The sequence below is a fragment of the Convolutriloba macropyga genome, chromosome 9 (genome assembly GCF_964194025.1).
Source record: "Convolutriloba macropyga chromosome 9, txConMacr16.3, whole genome shotgun sequence".
NCBI lineage: Eukaryota > Metazoa > Xenacoelomorpha > Acoela > Convolutidae > Convolutriloba > Convolutriloba macropyga.
The window spans coordinates 48,257,833-48,273,353 of NC_134476.1; the positions used below are offsets into that span (position 1 = coordinate 48,257,833).

At 34.1% G+C, this 15,521-nt stretch overlaps 1 protein-coding gene across 1 annotated transcript in view; it reads left to right on the plus strand.

Moving 5' to 3' along the window:
• The window catches only part of LOC142345429 (uncharacterized), a 46,216-nt gene extending 31,886 nt beyond the window's left edge, over positions 1-14,330 (plus strand). Inside the window, exons 2-6 of the mRNA XM_075397476.1 lie at positions 4,899-5,064; positions 5,519-5,636; positions 7,090-7,142; positions 7,326-7,494; positions 13,537-14,330. Of these exons, the coding sequence (XP_075253591.1) occupies positions 4,899-5,064; positions 5,519-5,636; positions 7,090-7,142; positions 7,326-7,494; positions 13,537-14,156 (1,126 nt within the window). The 3' untranslated portion in view covers positions 14,157-14,330. The remainder of the gene's footprint in view (positions 1-4,898; positions 5,065-5,518; positions 5,637-7,089; positions 7,143-7,325; positions 7,495-13,536) is intronic.
• Positions 14,331-15,521: the final 1,191 nt, after the last annotated feature.

A 15,521-nucleotide genomic window follows, 5' to 3' on the forward strand; every position in this document is an offset into this window, starting at 1 on the left:
GGAAACAAGATATGCAATTAATTGGGTTGTAAATCAAAATGCTACATCCTGTTCAACTAACAAACGATTTGATAAATTTTGGTTGCATGTGCTGCAGTTTTTATCTCAAAATCATTTAAACTTAATCCTCTAAAAACGTCCATTTCTTTTATAATTAAGCGGATCTGTTGTTTTCTGCTTTCATGTTTTCTACGCTATTTTCGAGCGATTGCGTTCATTTTTAAGCTTATTTAAAATTGCAGTTAATATTTTGGCAAAATTTGACTAAAAAATTTGAACTCCGTGTGATAAATTTCTGCTAATAAAGTTAAGGAATCAGAGTACTATTTGCTATCTGATGAATAATTCCGAGGCTTAAACTGCGAAAGGAAGCGATGAACATAACAGACTACAATAACATTGGGTACATGCAAACTCTAGTGTTTGGACATTCTGGTCCTGAGCACCGCGAGATGCCTTACCCCTCTGGGGTGGCCATGTTAATCAGACAGCGACTGAGGAGGAGAGTATCTCTCATAGACGAAGATTTCATCATTCTCGATCATATTGTAGACAAATTGTAATCTTGTCATTACGACATTCGATGAAAGCTATTTTAAGAGAAGATTCTAGTCAAACACCCAGGGCTTTTCGTTTTTGTTGCTAGATTCACTACGTTTGAAAGACGGTTATTGTGAAAGATCTTGCACGATTGTTTATTATTTGCTTCTCGAGATTGTATCTTTCAAAAGATTTTCATGAATCTCGCATATCTGCTACTAAATACCTCAGCGGTTAGCTTAATAAATCTAAGATTGTGATCTTGTAAGATCTTAAATGATACTCGCCATGCAAAAAAGTCAAAGAATCCTTGCGAAAGTCAAAGTGCGTCTAGAGGATACAACTTTTTAAGGCGCCGTAGACTTGTGTTCCATAGCTCTTATATTTGCTGTATATGTACAAGTCCTGAAAACGTTGTGTGTAAAGTTACCTAGATGCAAAATACAAGAAAATTGAATTTATGCTGTGAATGTTAGACAGACCCGAGGCAATTTTAGAGCATATTAATTTATTCCTGCCATGGTAACCTGTACTGAGTTAAAATGAGTTTTGATGCTTGAAATGTATACTTGTATTCCAACAACGGTAACGACGCAAAAGGAAATGTGTATTACAATTTACATGTATGCATTTGTTTAATATCGGATATGTACTGCCTACTTTTAATTAATTTAACTTCATATATCTGTTGTTTTGGGAAAGTTGGAATGGATTTAAATTTTTCTTACACGCAAGTGAGCTGTTCATAGGCCTGATATATTGTTTGATTTTAAAAGGTCATCGAAAGTATAATATTTTGCAACTTGTTTATTATTCTGCAGGTTGTTCAGGTTGAGGGTGGAGTTCAGTAATTTTAATGCTGTTTAAGCTGTAATTAAGCACAACTTGCATACTCTCATGCCCAGTGCAAAAAAAGAGAGAAAAAATATATTGTTCATGACGCGGTGAAATTCCTATATAGTAATTAAAAGTCAGCTGTTTAAAATAGCTTTATTGATGATGATGGGTTCTTATCGCATATAAGAGTGGTTGTATTTTTTTAAGTTAGGGTATCCTCTTACAAGGTATTCATTGCAACCTTTGGAAAGGATATCATGCCTCCGATAGAGATAACATCAATATTAAATTGACAGCATCGTAGTGGAAATTCTGATATGAAAATTGGGGCTCCATTGGGAGCCCTTTCAGCTGTTAATTCAATTAGCATTTGAAAGATATTTAAAAGGTATTTGTTGCGACCCTAGATAATTTTGGCCAATCGTAAAAAATGGTAGTAGTATCGTATAATTTTCAAAATTTCTGATTTTTCGAAAGCTATTGAGGTTTGAGTTTCATTTTTTGTGGAATAATTTTTAGTAGGCATCTTGTTTAGGAAAGAATTTATTGCGTTCTTCACCTTACGAAGGAAATAATTATCTCGCTTAGTTTTGGAGAATGAAGCCAGAAACCAAATAAATTCACACGCTTTGCCAAGAAGCTAGGAAAGTATAAAAACGTTGAAAATATGGCACGCAAAAGTTTTTACATTTAATCATTTTCCTTAAGTCTCATTATTAATAGATTTCAATGGTTGCTGAAATATTGAAGTTTATCAGCTCTTTTGATGTATGCTGATTAAGCCAGTACCATCTGAATTGTAGCGGGATGACGATTTTTTAGAAGTGACACTGAAAGGACTTCGAAATAATTAAATACTAATCGTTTTTTCACAATCGAAACAGTTTGGACTGTAATGGTCTGTGTTTTTTTGTAAAATGTTTTAGTACATTTTACTGATGACTTTGCTTCCAACCGGGATGAACAGTTAAAACCAGTGGGCATTAAATTTCATCAGAGGCACTAAGCTAGGTTTAGAGCCGTGAAAGTAACATGAATTTGCTGGGAAGGCCTAATTTGAATCGTGAAAAGGTTTTTTTTTCAGAGTTGTTGAGCCAAAAATTGTACCAAGTTTTTTTTCAGGTTATTTGAGCTAAAATTTGGGTCTAAAATTAACATTGATTTCAGCGCATAGATGCATTGTTGTTTTCGAGGTATAAATATTGTTATTACAACTCAAAAAATTGAGAATTTCGTTATTTTTAAAGATTTTAATTTTTTTTGCATTTTTCAAGTTTTTTTCTCTAAGGAGTCGTTAAAAGTTTTTTAAGGTTTGCCGGAGGGATAGTAGATAGATTTTTGTAGCACCGAAAAAAGTTGATAATAAATCAGGGAGAATTTTGTCTTTGTTTGTCTCTGTTTTGACGAGACAGAATTGGTTCTGAAGGCTTAAGCACCAAAAATGAGACAAATAAGCAATGACTTCCAGTATTTGAGCTTTTGAATTTTTTGGTTTTTTTTTGTTAAGTGGTAAACAAAAACCACCGATGCTTGCAATTGTTTCTTGCGTAATTTTCAACATTTAAATTGTTCTGAAAGCACGGATACAAAAAACTGGTTCAGCTGACATGGAGCTGACATGTTTTTTTTATTGTTTTTGCCTTCATGTGTTTGTCTGTTATGTATCAAGCAAGTTTCTTCTTAATAGATTCCACCGTTTTTGCTCTTTCTTAATTAAATTATTCGTTGTTTTTCTGGTATTCAACCCGCTGATATCAAAATTTTCGGACAACTATTGCTAATATTTTTTTCTCTATCTGTCAAATTATTTATATTTTTCGCTCGTAATGTTAAAGTGGTGTGCTGCCCAAGAATTTAAAAATTATTTCCTATTTTTTGTATTGCAGGTTCTGTTTTGTTGTTTTTTTTTTAATTTATTTTTAATCTTAACTTTTCCGTTATGTTTTGCTTGACCAAGTTCTTCAAATTCTAAGAGCTTAAATCTTGAAACGCAACGTGGTGTTTGGTTTGTAAAATATATGTATATTGTTTTTACATACTTAACTCCCTAAAGATTTTTAAAGACCTATAATTAAAAATTAATCTAATTGTTTTCAAAAATCGTGGAATATTTCCCAATGCCTTATCTAAAAATATACACAGTTGATTTTAATTGAGCATGTTCTATTTGTTCCAAAAGATGAGGATTGCGTAGCAACTTTTTCGCTTAATGTAAATGCGATTGCGTGGTTTGTAGGTTCTTTCAAGATTTTTTTGTATTCACTTCAAAGAAAATTTTGAAAGAAATAATGATTTATTTTGAAATAAAAATGAAAAGTTGAAAATGACAAATTTTTCCAACTGCAAATTTTTTGAAGGATAGTTATTTTTTGTTACGTACAGCCTATTGTTCCCTCCAATGGATCTTGCAAAAGAATAATTCTCGCAAATTTAAGAGAAGTTCAAGAGTTGGTCTTTTCAAATTTTTAGCCAATAATTTGGCTATTCTGTTTTTAATCTCGTACTCATCCAATTTTAATTTTACGCTGATAAATATTTAAGTCCAGACAAAAGTTTTGAACGCACTTTCAATGCTGTTTATGAACAATTTTTAGTAACGAATTGTGATGAAGGCTCTCGGAAGTATTTGTGCAATCGAACATTACACAGCTTATTTTTAACTGGTTAAGGAGTGCTGCAGATCATATGTAAAGTTGCTCGTTGATAAATAGGACATCGTGCAGCATTATCTGATAAGCACTAGAGATGCATGTGTTCAAAAGATATCACCGATTGTTAGTTTTTGGCGTTGAATTCTTTGTGTTAGACGCGGGCTGCGTTCTTTTTTGTTTCCGACTTTGTTTACTGTGTTTAATAGCCGCTATTAGGAAGCGATGTATAAGCGAATTAGTTTTCTCGATGCTATTTTCTTAATGTGATTATTTGAATTCCTTTTTACTGTTTTTTTAAAAACTTTGCATCCTATTTTTACATGATTTGCAAATTCTATTCCCAGTGATTTCGATATCTAGTTTTTTGGAGGAAAATTTTTTGAATGCAAAAGCAAGACATGTCATGCTATGTTTATTTAATTCGCTCTCTCATTTTTGTTTCTCTCACATTTTTGTGTCTACAGAAGTCATAATTTTTGGCGTTTGATTGCTTTTTAACACCAATTGCTTCTTATTCAACCAATTTGCGCATTGTAGGGAATACGGTCCAGATCAAAAGGCTTAGTGTGATTAAGTTATCTACCTTAATTATATTATTTCTTAACTGGCTGGAATTTTTACCTATTGCAATCATAAATTTGGTCAGTGGAGTCGGCGGCGGCTATTTTCCGGCAAACTTCCGGCTATGTTTCTATAAATTTGGTTTTACTTGTAGTGCCGGTAAATTCAGGGATACAAAAATCAGTTGCGTTTGTAAAATAAAATACTTTGAGGACGCTTTTCTTAGTCTCTGTACATACATACTCATCCGACAATATCAAATTTTTCGTGAAAGATTGATAGTAATTTCTTGGTTGTCTTATGTTGTAGAGTGTTGCCTCGGTTCATCCCCCCATTTTCGAAGTTGACAGTGGACCAGCACAAGGAGTGGATATCCAACACTGCCTCCATAGTCACCTCTCTCATATGTGGAGTGGGCACTGTCCTGGGATTGGGGTTTAAGGTTGAGGGCGGTCTCAAATTCACCATTCTTCAGGTAAACTTGGAAAGTTCGGCTTAATTCACGTTTTATAAAAGCAAGATCTTGGTCGATCCACAAAAATTGGTCGAATGCGAGTAAAAAAATGCTATAGGAATATCCCCTGTCGACTTTGAAGAAAACTTAGAAAGCAGTGAGCAGCTTTGTCAAGAATAGATGCGTAGATAACTTAAATTCTATTAATAACCACTGTTGATAATAGCGACAAGGTTTTAGAGGTTTTTGATCATTTTCACAGTGCTCATGAACTTAGTTGATATACTTTTTTTGTCCTGATTGCCAGATTTGGGTTTAAAAAACGCTGTGGACAGGACACTAAAACAATGGGACGGAGTCCAGTCCAATCGATCAAATTCTAACTTGTGTTTTTTATCAAACGTAGTTTTGCTTGTCAAATGCTTGAATGATTCGGTTGTGGGGATATGATCAATGGGTTTGATTCCTTGATTAGATACTGGTGACAGCTCTGACTGGGTATTGGGTGTCAGACACTCTCTTCCGTATCAACAACATGCACGTGTTGAAGAACAAACGGTTCCAGTACTTCCTTCTATTCCACCATCTATTAGGTCAGTCATTCTACCACTCTTAACTAGTATCAGCACCACATCACTCTCTCGGGTAATAAATATTTTTAATGCAACTATGGTAAGCCATATTCATGACGCATAACGGGCTAAAACTAATGACCAGGCTTGTTTGAAAATAGCACACAAAATTGCCAAAATATTGTACCCTATCATTGCCCCCGATTTACATGCATACATACACATATCCAATTATAACCTGCAGTAGTAAATTTGTCAATTCTCTTTCAATGTTTCTCATTCTAACTATTGTGATCTGGCGAGTGGCGATTTTCAGATAAACCCTTGCTTCATTTTTCGTGCGTTCTGTGTTCAACTTATTGTGCTTATATTAATGATAAGGCATCGAGATTTTATGCACCAATGTGCTAAAAGTCTTTCATTTTTATTAGTCCCGGTGTCAGATAATGCGAAGTGTTTCTTCAGATTTTGCTATATGGCCTCAATTAGTAAGCGGCACCGGATTTTCGATTTTTTTAAAAAGTTATATTAAGATTTTCAAAATTATAAAGATTTTTTAAAAAAATTATATAAAATTATGATCAAGATTTTCAACACTTATGTTAAACCAGTGGTTCAATACGGGATTCTAGTCTATGGTACTGCCAGTAGAGCTACAATGCAGAAAATCGATGCGAAAATTAATAGAATACTGAGAGTAATCTTTTTTGTTCAAAAGTTTGACTCAGTTTCTCTCATCAGAGAGAAATAAAGTTTTTTCGGCCCATGAGCTTCATCTGTACGAAGTTTTTAAACTGATGACAAAATGCATAAGACGTGAAAGTTGCATCATGGACATAAATCACTTCATTACACAAAATGAACTGTCAAAACTGTGCTCATGCGAAAAACGTGTTAAAGCTGTCCCCCTTAATTCATCTTTTTCCGAAAACAGTCTGTCAAATAAAATCCGAAAACTCTTAAACGTTTTTCTCAAACTGGATTCTAATTTTGTAACAAAAGTGAAAAATTTGAGCGGCGCACAGTTAGATAATTTTGCTCACGAAAAACTAGAAAACTATTTTTTACTGAATGAACAACTCACTAGGTTAATTTATGGCTTAAATTAGAAAATTTATTCATCAAAAATTATGACCAAATTGAAATCATTTCAACACTAACCTTCCTTGTTTTTTTTATCGCTATCACTTTAATTTTGATTTCCACTGAATAACTTTGAAATAAATAACATGAAATTTCTCTTCCGACTATGAGACGCCTGAAAACGGACCTTATGGTCTAATGGCGATCTTTCTGGTGCTCTTTTTTGTATTGATCAACTATGTAAGTGCTCTATTTATTCTGCTGTAAAGACACCAGTAGACAATTTATTATTATTATAAAGATAAGTGTGTCACCTGTTGCAAGTCAATCGATCGCATAAGCCTAGTTTTGTGAATGGCGTCCCAATTATGTAATATTTTTCTTGTTTTAGGAATCATAGCTGTCCAAATTGCTGTGCTACACCGAGAAATGATGGACATAAAGGTAGACACTTTTCTTGTTCTGATATAATGTTGCGAAATTGGGGTAGTTTGAAAAGAGGTACATGTGACATGTTGTTGATCTTTCCTCTGTTTTAAAAGAGCACGATTTGCAGTTTTTTACGGCAGTTTAACTTGAATTCCTCACTATGTAGAAACTGAGTAAAACTTGTGTGGGGTGTTTCAGTTAATCTTCATTCTGATGGAACTGGGCAGTCTGTTCATCAACATCCGATTCTGTTTGTTGGATCTCAACTTCGACAGGGACTCTCTTGTGTACGAGGGAGTTTCCTACTGCATGATTGCCACCTTCTTCCTCACTCGACTCTTACCTGTACCATACATGTACCACGAAGGTAAGTGCCGCACATTTTATTGTATAATATATCGGATTTTCCCCTTTTTTTTTATCCCTCCCCCGCTTATTTTGCTCTCTCCCCGTAACTGAGGGCACAAAACGTAATGAGGGTTTGCAATTAGGGAAAAGATTTAATGACAGATTTATTTGAAACCAAAAAGAAAGAATTCCGAGAGATCATTTTAAATTAAGTATAATTTGGAAGTGAATTTTAACAGACAAGGAGCACTAAAGTAAATCAAAACTTCTAAAGTTGTGTTTTACGTCTTGGCATTTCATACAGTATCTCCTTGAGGTTGGGGTAAAAGATTTGACTCGAATTTTTTGAAGATAAAATATTAATTTCCAATTTTGTCAGAACAGCAACGAAAAATATAGGAAATGTTCGATATTACTGCCTGGCGGGCATCCCAGAGAGACTTATGTCTCGTCGAGTAGGTAGACCCGAAGAAGTATATTGGAGGAGACCTATAATTGCATTTGCCGAGGATTGAAACATTATATATTCACGAGTGTTCATTTCCTCAGATTCTGATATATTATTCATTTTTAATTGCTCTCGAAGTTTGAAACAATTATTGTAAAAGTTTGTCTTTTACAAAATATTGAAAATTTTTGATCGATCGTTTCTGTGCTTTTGTTCTAAATTATTCTGTCTATATCTTTTCTGGAGTCAATTTTTCATGCTTGACTACTTGTTTTTCGCGTGATCTAAATTGCTCTTATTCAGAAACTCACTCTGCTGCTGAAACAAAAGCAAAAGGGATTGTAAGATAGGATATTGTCAGGCCGATACTCGTCTCTATATGTTTTAATGGTTTTAATGGTGCATAAGTGGGGCCCTATGAATCCCTAAATGAAGTTGCATGTTTTGTCCACTAAACAGTTAAAATCTGGTTAATAGTCAGGTTTTGAATTTGTTCAATTCTTTGGACTGTAATTCAGGATTTGTCCAGCTATATTTTCATAGCTGAGAAGCTGTAACCTAAGCATAGCTATATTGCTGTGTTCGTGGTTTTTTGGGACTTGAAGAGAAGTATTGGTTTTCTTGAGATTTTTTTTTACCGGAAGTACTATGCTTTCAGGCGGGAATTTGCCCTATCAGCGGAAGTGAGTGAAATTGCCCTGTGAACTGTTTTTTTTTTGCTAAAATATATTTTGTTTTGATAGTTTTTAATAGCCGCCCTCATCTTCTCAGCCGGCTATTATAGCGCTCCTATTTTTTTTTACTTCGTCGAACTTTTTTTCGCTTTACCATTTTGCCGCTTTTTAAGCATTTTGCGTGAAATCTTTGACTTCTCTAGGCTAGTTTTGCTCTTCTCTCGCTATTTGAACGTCGTTCCTATAAGTCTTAGTTACCATCTCTTATGCTTATTGGTATTGATATTAGCCCTTGTAGCCTCTCTCTAAGAAACAGAAGTATGTTCAACTACGAAATGCCATCAAAATATATCGGACTTAAAAAATGTTTTGTACAAAAATCTTTTTTTTCGATATCTTCTATTCTTTTAATCACAATCATGCTTATTGGAATCAACGGCGGCTATTTTCCGGCAATCTGGCGGGTATGTTTGTGTAAGCGTTGCGTTCATTTCTTGACTTTTTGACCTTGAAAATTTGACTTTGTAGAGAACGATGTTTGTAGCTAACCGCTTTAAGCCTTTATTTGGTCGATTTTGCTAATTTTTTTTGCTTGTAGTTAAATTTTTTAAACAACTTTTAAATCAAAACTGCAATTATGTTCAACCCTCCGCAATTGATATTACTCTGTTTTTTAGAGCTCAGCAATGCGGTTTAGGGTCAAAATTAGCTGATAATTCTCAAAATAATTTCGGCGTTTTTCAAATAATTTCTGTTTTGTAATCTTTGTAGGGACTTTTTTATTAATATATGTATGCCTTTTTCTAAATAGGGCATTGCTTTTCTCAGTTCTTAACGTGAATTATTTTAATAAACTTGTGCTTATACAGAAAAAGATTAGGGGGTTTTTGATTAATTTTTGTCATTTATTTGCTTTAATGTTGCTCTGTTTTGCTAGAATGAGCTTTTTGGTGCTATGTCAACGTTTTACGTTTGATGTTTTAAATTTTGTGGTAAATTTCGTGAACCTTCAAGTTTAATAAAATTTGTTTGTTTTTGAACTCTGTTTTTTTGATTTTCAGTTTTGCAGATGTATAATTTTTTGCACCGGTTTTTGAGTTCTTCAAAGTATTTCCGAATTTTAGTCCTTTTTTCGATTCTAAGATATGCGTTATCTCTTATATCATACTGTAACTCTGAGAATTTGTTGTTATTACTATTAGGATGTTTTTGACTTATTTTTACTGTAGGAACTGATATTTACTTTTTTGATATTTTTCAGGGCTAGGTTTCGGTGTTAGATGTTTTTATGCCTTTTTTAAAAAATTTAGTTTCTTTTCTTCCTGATCTATTTGAATTTCAAAATAGATTGAGTTTTTCAGCAAAGGGAGCTGAAGCAAAAGAGAACGAACTGCTAAGATTTTTGATTCAGTGCTGTGACTCTAAAATTTAAAACTCGTTTTTTACGTAAAATTTACTAATACTTTTTTTGTAGTTCAGTTCTTTTTCCAAGAATTGATTCCCTTATTCTCAATATATCTGCTTTTCCCATGGATCTTGTGGGCCGGTGAGCTAGTTGTGAAGGTCTGAGTTTTTTGGTCTGGTTTCTTTATGACCCTTGTTAGCCTGGTCGTTTTTGAGTTTATTGGTTTTCTTTCGTCTGTAAGTTTTTGGCTACGTTTCAACGCTACCAAATGTTTCCCACAGTACAAAATTTTGCAATTTCGAGATTTCATAGGGCTAAATTTTGCCTGGAGTTTTAGTTTGTTTATTGGTTTATTTGTGTATAGTTTATGAATTATGTAATTGTCCAAAATTTTGATGATGTCGATGATGATTTTTTTCTTTTCCTGGCGGGCAGTAAGATTTTTATTTGTTATATTGTATTTTGGTGAGTTAGAAAATAAGTGTACCTGGACAAAAATGATAGTTGGCTTCAATAATATTTTCTTCGTGAAGTCAATTTTCAACGCATTGAGTCACTTCCGGAGTTCTTGCGCCTTCTTTTTTTTATTTCGTCAGCTGACGACCTTCGAAAGCTGAAGGTCAGGTTTTCTGAATGACTTTTTCCGCTCAGTGGCAGCTATTGTGCTCGTGACGTGATTTATCACTCTAGCAAAAGCTTTTATGTCATATGAGTTACTAGATTTTGATCATACGTGACTAACCTCACTCAATAAAATGACTTTTGCACATTATAACTTACGTTCAATTTGAATTAGTTTGAAATAGAGGAACTAATATGTGGAGTGAGGGTCACTGTTATAAAAAATTCTGCTGGTTGAATTTAACACGCTGTTAATTTATAGCTGATTGTTTTTAATACCTTTTCAAGCAGTTTTTTCAGTCCCAAACTTTGTGATTATTTTAGTTTAGGCTTTTTGAAATATTTTTCTTGTCCTATCTTACCATCTTTAATGTCTGGCTTCTAATGAGGCGTAATTGAACCTTACCAAAGGTTTGAGCCCCTAGCTAGCGATTTTTATGGCTTCGGCAAATTTGTTCTCAAAATTGTTTATTTCTTTGTTTTTCGTGTATTTTCCGTACTTCTCGTTTTTTTAATCAATTAATCCAATTAAGGACAGGTCTCATACATTGCTAATAGGTATAATCGATTCCATCGTATCAGTTCAAAGCTAGTGCTTTCTTTGTCTTCCACAACAATTGTTTTGAAGAGATATCAGGTTTTCGTTTTGCGATTTTTTACTCATATTTCTTAGTCTCATCATTGACAGGTCTCATGGGTTGCTAAAGATTTTTTAATCAATGGAATTAATCGTTTCAGTCCTTGGCTTTTGCTTTCTATGACTTATACGCTTTTCGTTTGCAAAAAAAAATTGAGTAAATTTTCAAGTCTTTGATAGTATTTGTTGCACTTACTGCTGTCTTATCACTTAAAATCATCGTTTGCTAATGAAAGATTTTGTTGATGGAAATAATTGTTTCACTCTGTAGTTGTTGTTTTCCGTGACTTTTATACTATTTATTTTCAAAAAGTATGTGCAATTTTTTGCGAAAAATGGTCGTTTTGCTGCTTGTGGTTTTCGGTTTTGATACCACTTGTTTTCCAAAACACGTTTTAATCATTTCAAAACTCTATTTACTCCTATGTATTGCGAGGCATATGCCTGATTTTGGAACGTTTTATCTGCATAGATGGTATGTTTAAGTCGTTAGTTCATTCACTTCTTTGGATTGTAGTTCGGACATAAGTTTTTAAATTCGATAGCCAAATTTTTTTTACCGCATTTTGCCGCTTTTGTCTTTTTGCGCGAAATCTTGTTAACTTCTCTAGGCCATTTCTACTCTTTTCTCGTTCTGCTTTAAATGCTTTTCAGCAGCAGGTTTTTACGAGCCATTGGACTGAAGCAGCTGGAGACAGTAGTTTGAGCGCAAAGTCGGTTAGATTAAGCTTCTGAATATTGAGCTTCTGATAATTTTAAGCTTCTGAATATGCCAGCTTTGATAGGCGTTATGTCGGTCCTGGTGGTCAGATCAAAAGGGCTCTGAAATTTTGTTCGTATTTTTAACAGCCTTCCTCATCTTATCACGATATTGTTGCGCTCCTGATTTTTTTTACTTGTACAAAAGTTTGTTTTGCTTTCTCATTTGGCCGCTTTTTCGACTAGGCTTGTTTCATTGTTAACTCATTTTTAGCCCCAAATTACCTTAGGTCGTTCTTTAAAAATGTTTTCTTACATCAATGTTTTTCCATTTTTGTCTTTTCTTTCGAAATCGGGGTAATGGGAATCTATGGCTGCTATTTTCCGGCGTTCTGCCTGGTCTGTTTCTCTTTGAATCAAATTTTTGGCCTCTAATAAGCTGTGACAAGGTGAGACCCGAAGCAATAAGTTCTAACCCTTAGTGAATTTATGTGCTGAAGCACGAATTGAGCTTCCCAAGAGGTACTGTTGTTTTTGTTGAACCTCAATACTTTTTAATCTAACTTGTTGCCAAAACGAGCTCTAACAAGTTCGTTTTAAATCCCTTAGTGAAATTGTAGGCATCGAGCATCCCGCCTCGTAGCAAAGGTATGTTAAGGTCTGCTTGTTTTAGACAGACAGTTCTACGAATAACTGTTGTTTTTGTTCAACCTCAGTCCATCTTTGAAGGGCCAAACCAATTATTTTTTAATAATAATAATTACAAATTGTTCCTTTTCTGTAATGCAAAAGAAGTTTGTTTATTGTGTACAAAAAATATGCACATTGAAGTTGAACAGAAGAAACGAGCACAACATTAGATCATTAGTTGATCCGTTTTCAGGTGCCTCACAATGTGAATTCACTATGGAATATCCAGGAAGTGTTTGATTAGGAGCACAAAAAAATTTATACAACTTGGCAAATATCCTCCCAGCCACTTGAATTCTGATCTTGACAGTTCAAAAACTGGTAAAGCACGAAGGCTGTAAGCTGCTCTGTAGCTTTTAGAGCTTTACTAGTCTCTAAGTATCAGGTTAATCGAAAGTGCTGAGGAGCCATGAATAGTTGCATGATTTTAAGATCAATTTTGAAATTTCTTCCAACTGACCTACTGCTCCACCAAACAGTTAGGCTCGCGTACTTAAACTTAAAAAAGCAATTCGTCCAACTTTAATCGGCTGTTTTCCTAACAATGTTTTTTAAAGCCTAATAGTGAGCTTATCCCACTGAACAATCCATCTATCCTGGACTGAAGCAGCTGGAGACAGTCATTTGAGAGCATTTGAGAGATGTTAGTCGCCTTTGTTTGCTTCTAGAAATAAGTGGATTAGTTAATGGTACTTCCTGATCTGTACCGGTGTCAACGAGGCGTTGCTTTTCCGTTGTTTTATTTTCTGTAAAATACATCTGAAATGTTACTCAGAGGTTGGATGTGACTTCGACTGACTCTTAATAGGGCGCCTTTATAAAAAAAATAGTAGACTAAAGTGAAGTGTTTATTGTCGATTCCTGACTATAATTTTTTTTGTTTCCAGCTGGCTACAAGTGCATTTGGCGAGGAGACAACTGCAGTGCAGCCGTGCGACCATTCATAGCATTCAACTCCATTCTATACACAATATTCACAGCTCTCAACCTGTACTGGTTCTACGTCATGATCATCGGCCTGGCCAAACACAGTCTAAGAAAGAGAATCAATTTTTACCACACAAGTAGGAACACTAAAAATGCCTCCTCCGCGTCTGAAAATTGCTCTAACACTACTCTCAGCTCAACTGACGATTCTATTGCGCCAAATTTGAACAACGGTAGTGATGAATGCTCCGGCCTCAAACTGTCACAATTAGAAGCTAATAGCACCAATGATGTAATACACAAGAAGCAAACATCCGATGATACTAATGATTCTACTTGCACTATAGAGTCTAACGGACACGCAAACAAAGATTCCTCGAAGCTGATTGGTGGAGTTAATCGACCAATCACGCTGCATTATAAAATAGCTAATCAGATTAGTGTAGTTAGCTGTGGTGCCAGTTTGCTTGATCAAAACGAAGACGATGTTGCCAAAGATGCTATTGTGGATCAGAATGGTAATAGTAACTTCCTTATTGGCGATGGGCTGAAACAGAGGAAGCCCACTGTGTGGGAATGATTGCTCATGCTTTTGCTTGTAATTGTTCACAAATATTTGAATGAAACTCAATTTTTGAGTATTGGTCAATATGATAACAAGCTTTTATTCTTGAGCAGATAATTTTGGAACTGTCAACGGGTTTGACTTGAAGAGTCTTCCTTCTCAATGGTTATTCCATAAAAGAGTAAACCGATCGAATGATTTTTTGTTACAACTATGTTTACCATTTGGTTTTGATTTTAAAAGACTTTATCTATTGATCTGTTTAAAAAGTTTAACATATCTATCGTTAACGAAATTACTCCTCAAAATTATCGATTGCTTTTTGTTCGTACGAAATGCAGCAAGGTATCAAGTTGTAAGAAAAATTGGTTTGAAAAATATAATGGACAATTAATCCTAACAGAATGCTAAATAAGAAAGCAATTCCGATTGAATTAGAGGTCAATTAGAATTCAATGATCATTTTTTCAACAAACCTTATCATAATAATCGATTCATTCATGTCTTTACGAAATGAGGCAGCAGAGCAAGGAGTAAAAATATTAAAACAAAATTATAAACATTTATAACCATAGCAGAATGGTTAGTTCCTACTTAAACAAGACATTCCTAGTTAAACTCCGTCATGAATTGTATGCCTGTTGTATAAGTGTCTGTCTGTCTCAAATGAAACTTGACCTGACTTCTTAAATAGTTTCTATTTCCATGTATACGTTTGGTAAATTTGTAAAAAAAATGTGCGGGCACGTGAAATGCCCAGTTGGTCAATTTGTTATTTGAATGTGATTTATAAGAAGTACCTTTTCGCTCATTCTTTTCCTTCGTTGATGTTTTGCATATGTTTGAATGCATGTCTATTGAATGTTTTGATTTTACGAATGCCTTAAACATCTCAACATTTTCTAAAAAAGCAACTATTTCGTCGAGAATTGAAGAACAATTCTTGTAAAAAAAATAAATTGCGATTTGATGAACTATGGACAAAATTGTTTTAATAAATTGCAAAAAATTTTGAATAGCAAAATAATCAACATAAAACTTATTAATAAGTATGAGTGACGGAGTCTTATATGCATTGTCAATATGTGTAACCTGAATTACTCTTCAAGTTCCATAATGCGAAATAGTTGAAAAAATTTTGTGTCATGTGGAAGAGATTTGTTTATTACAATGTCATTGCCAAATCCAATTTGCAACAATTCAACTGCAGTATAAATTATAGCTCTATTTATTTATTGTGATCATTAAGATCACATCCTTCCTTTTGATATTGTGAGTGTTATTTTTCCACTGCTAGTCATAGTTTGATAATAGTAATGCTAGTTAAAGCTAATTTATATCTGGAAATGCTGATTCAATGTCAATTTATATCAATCCAAT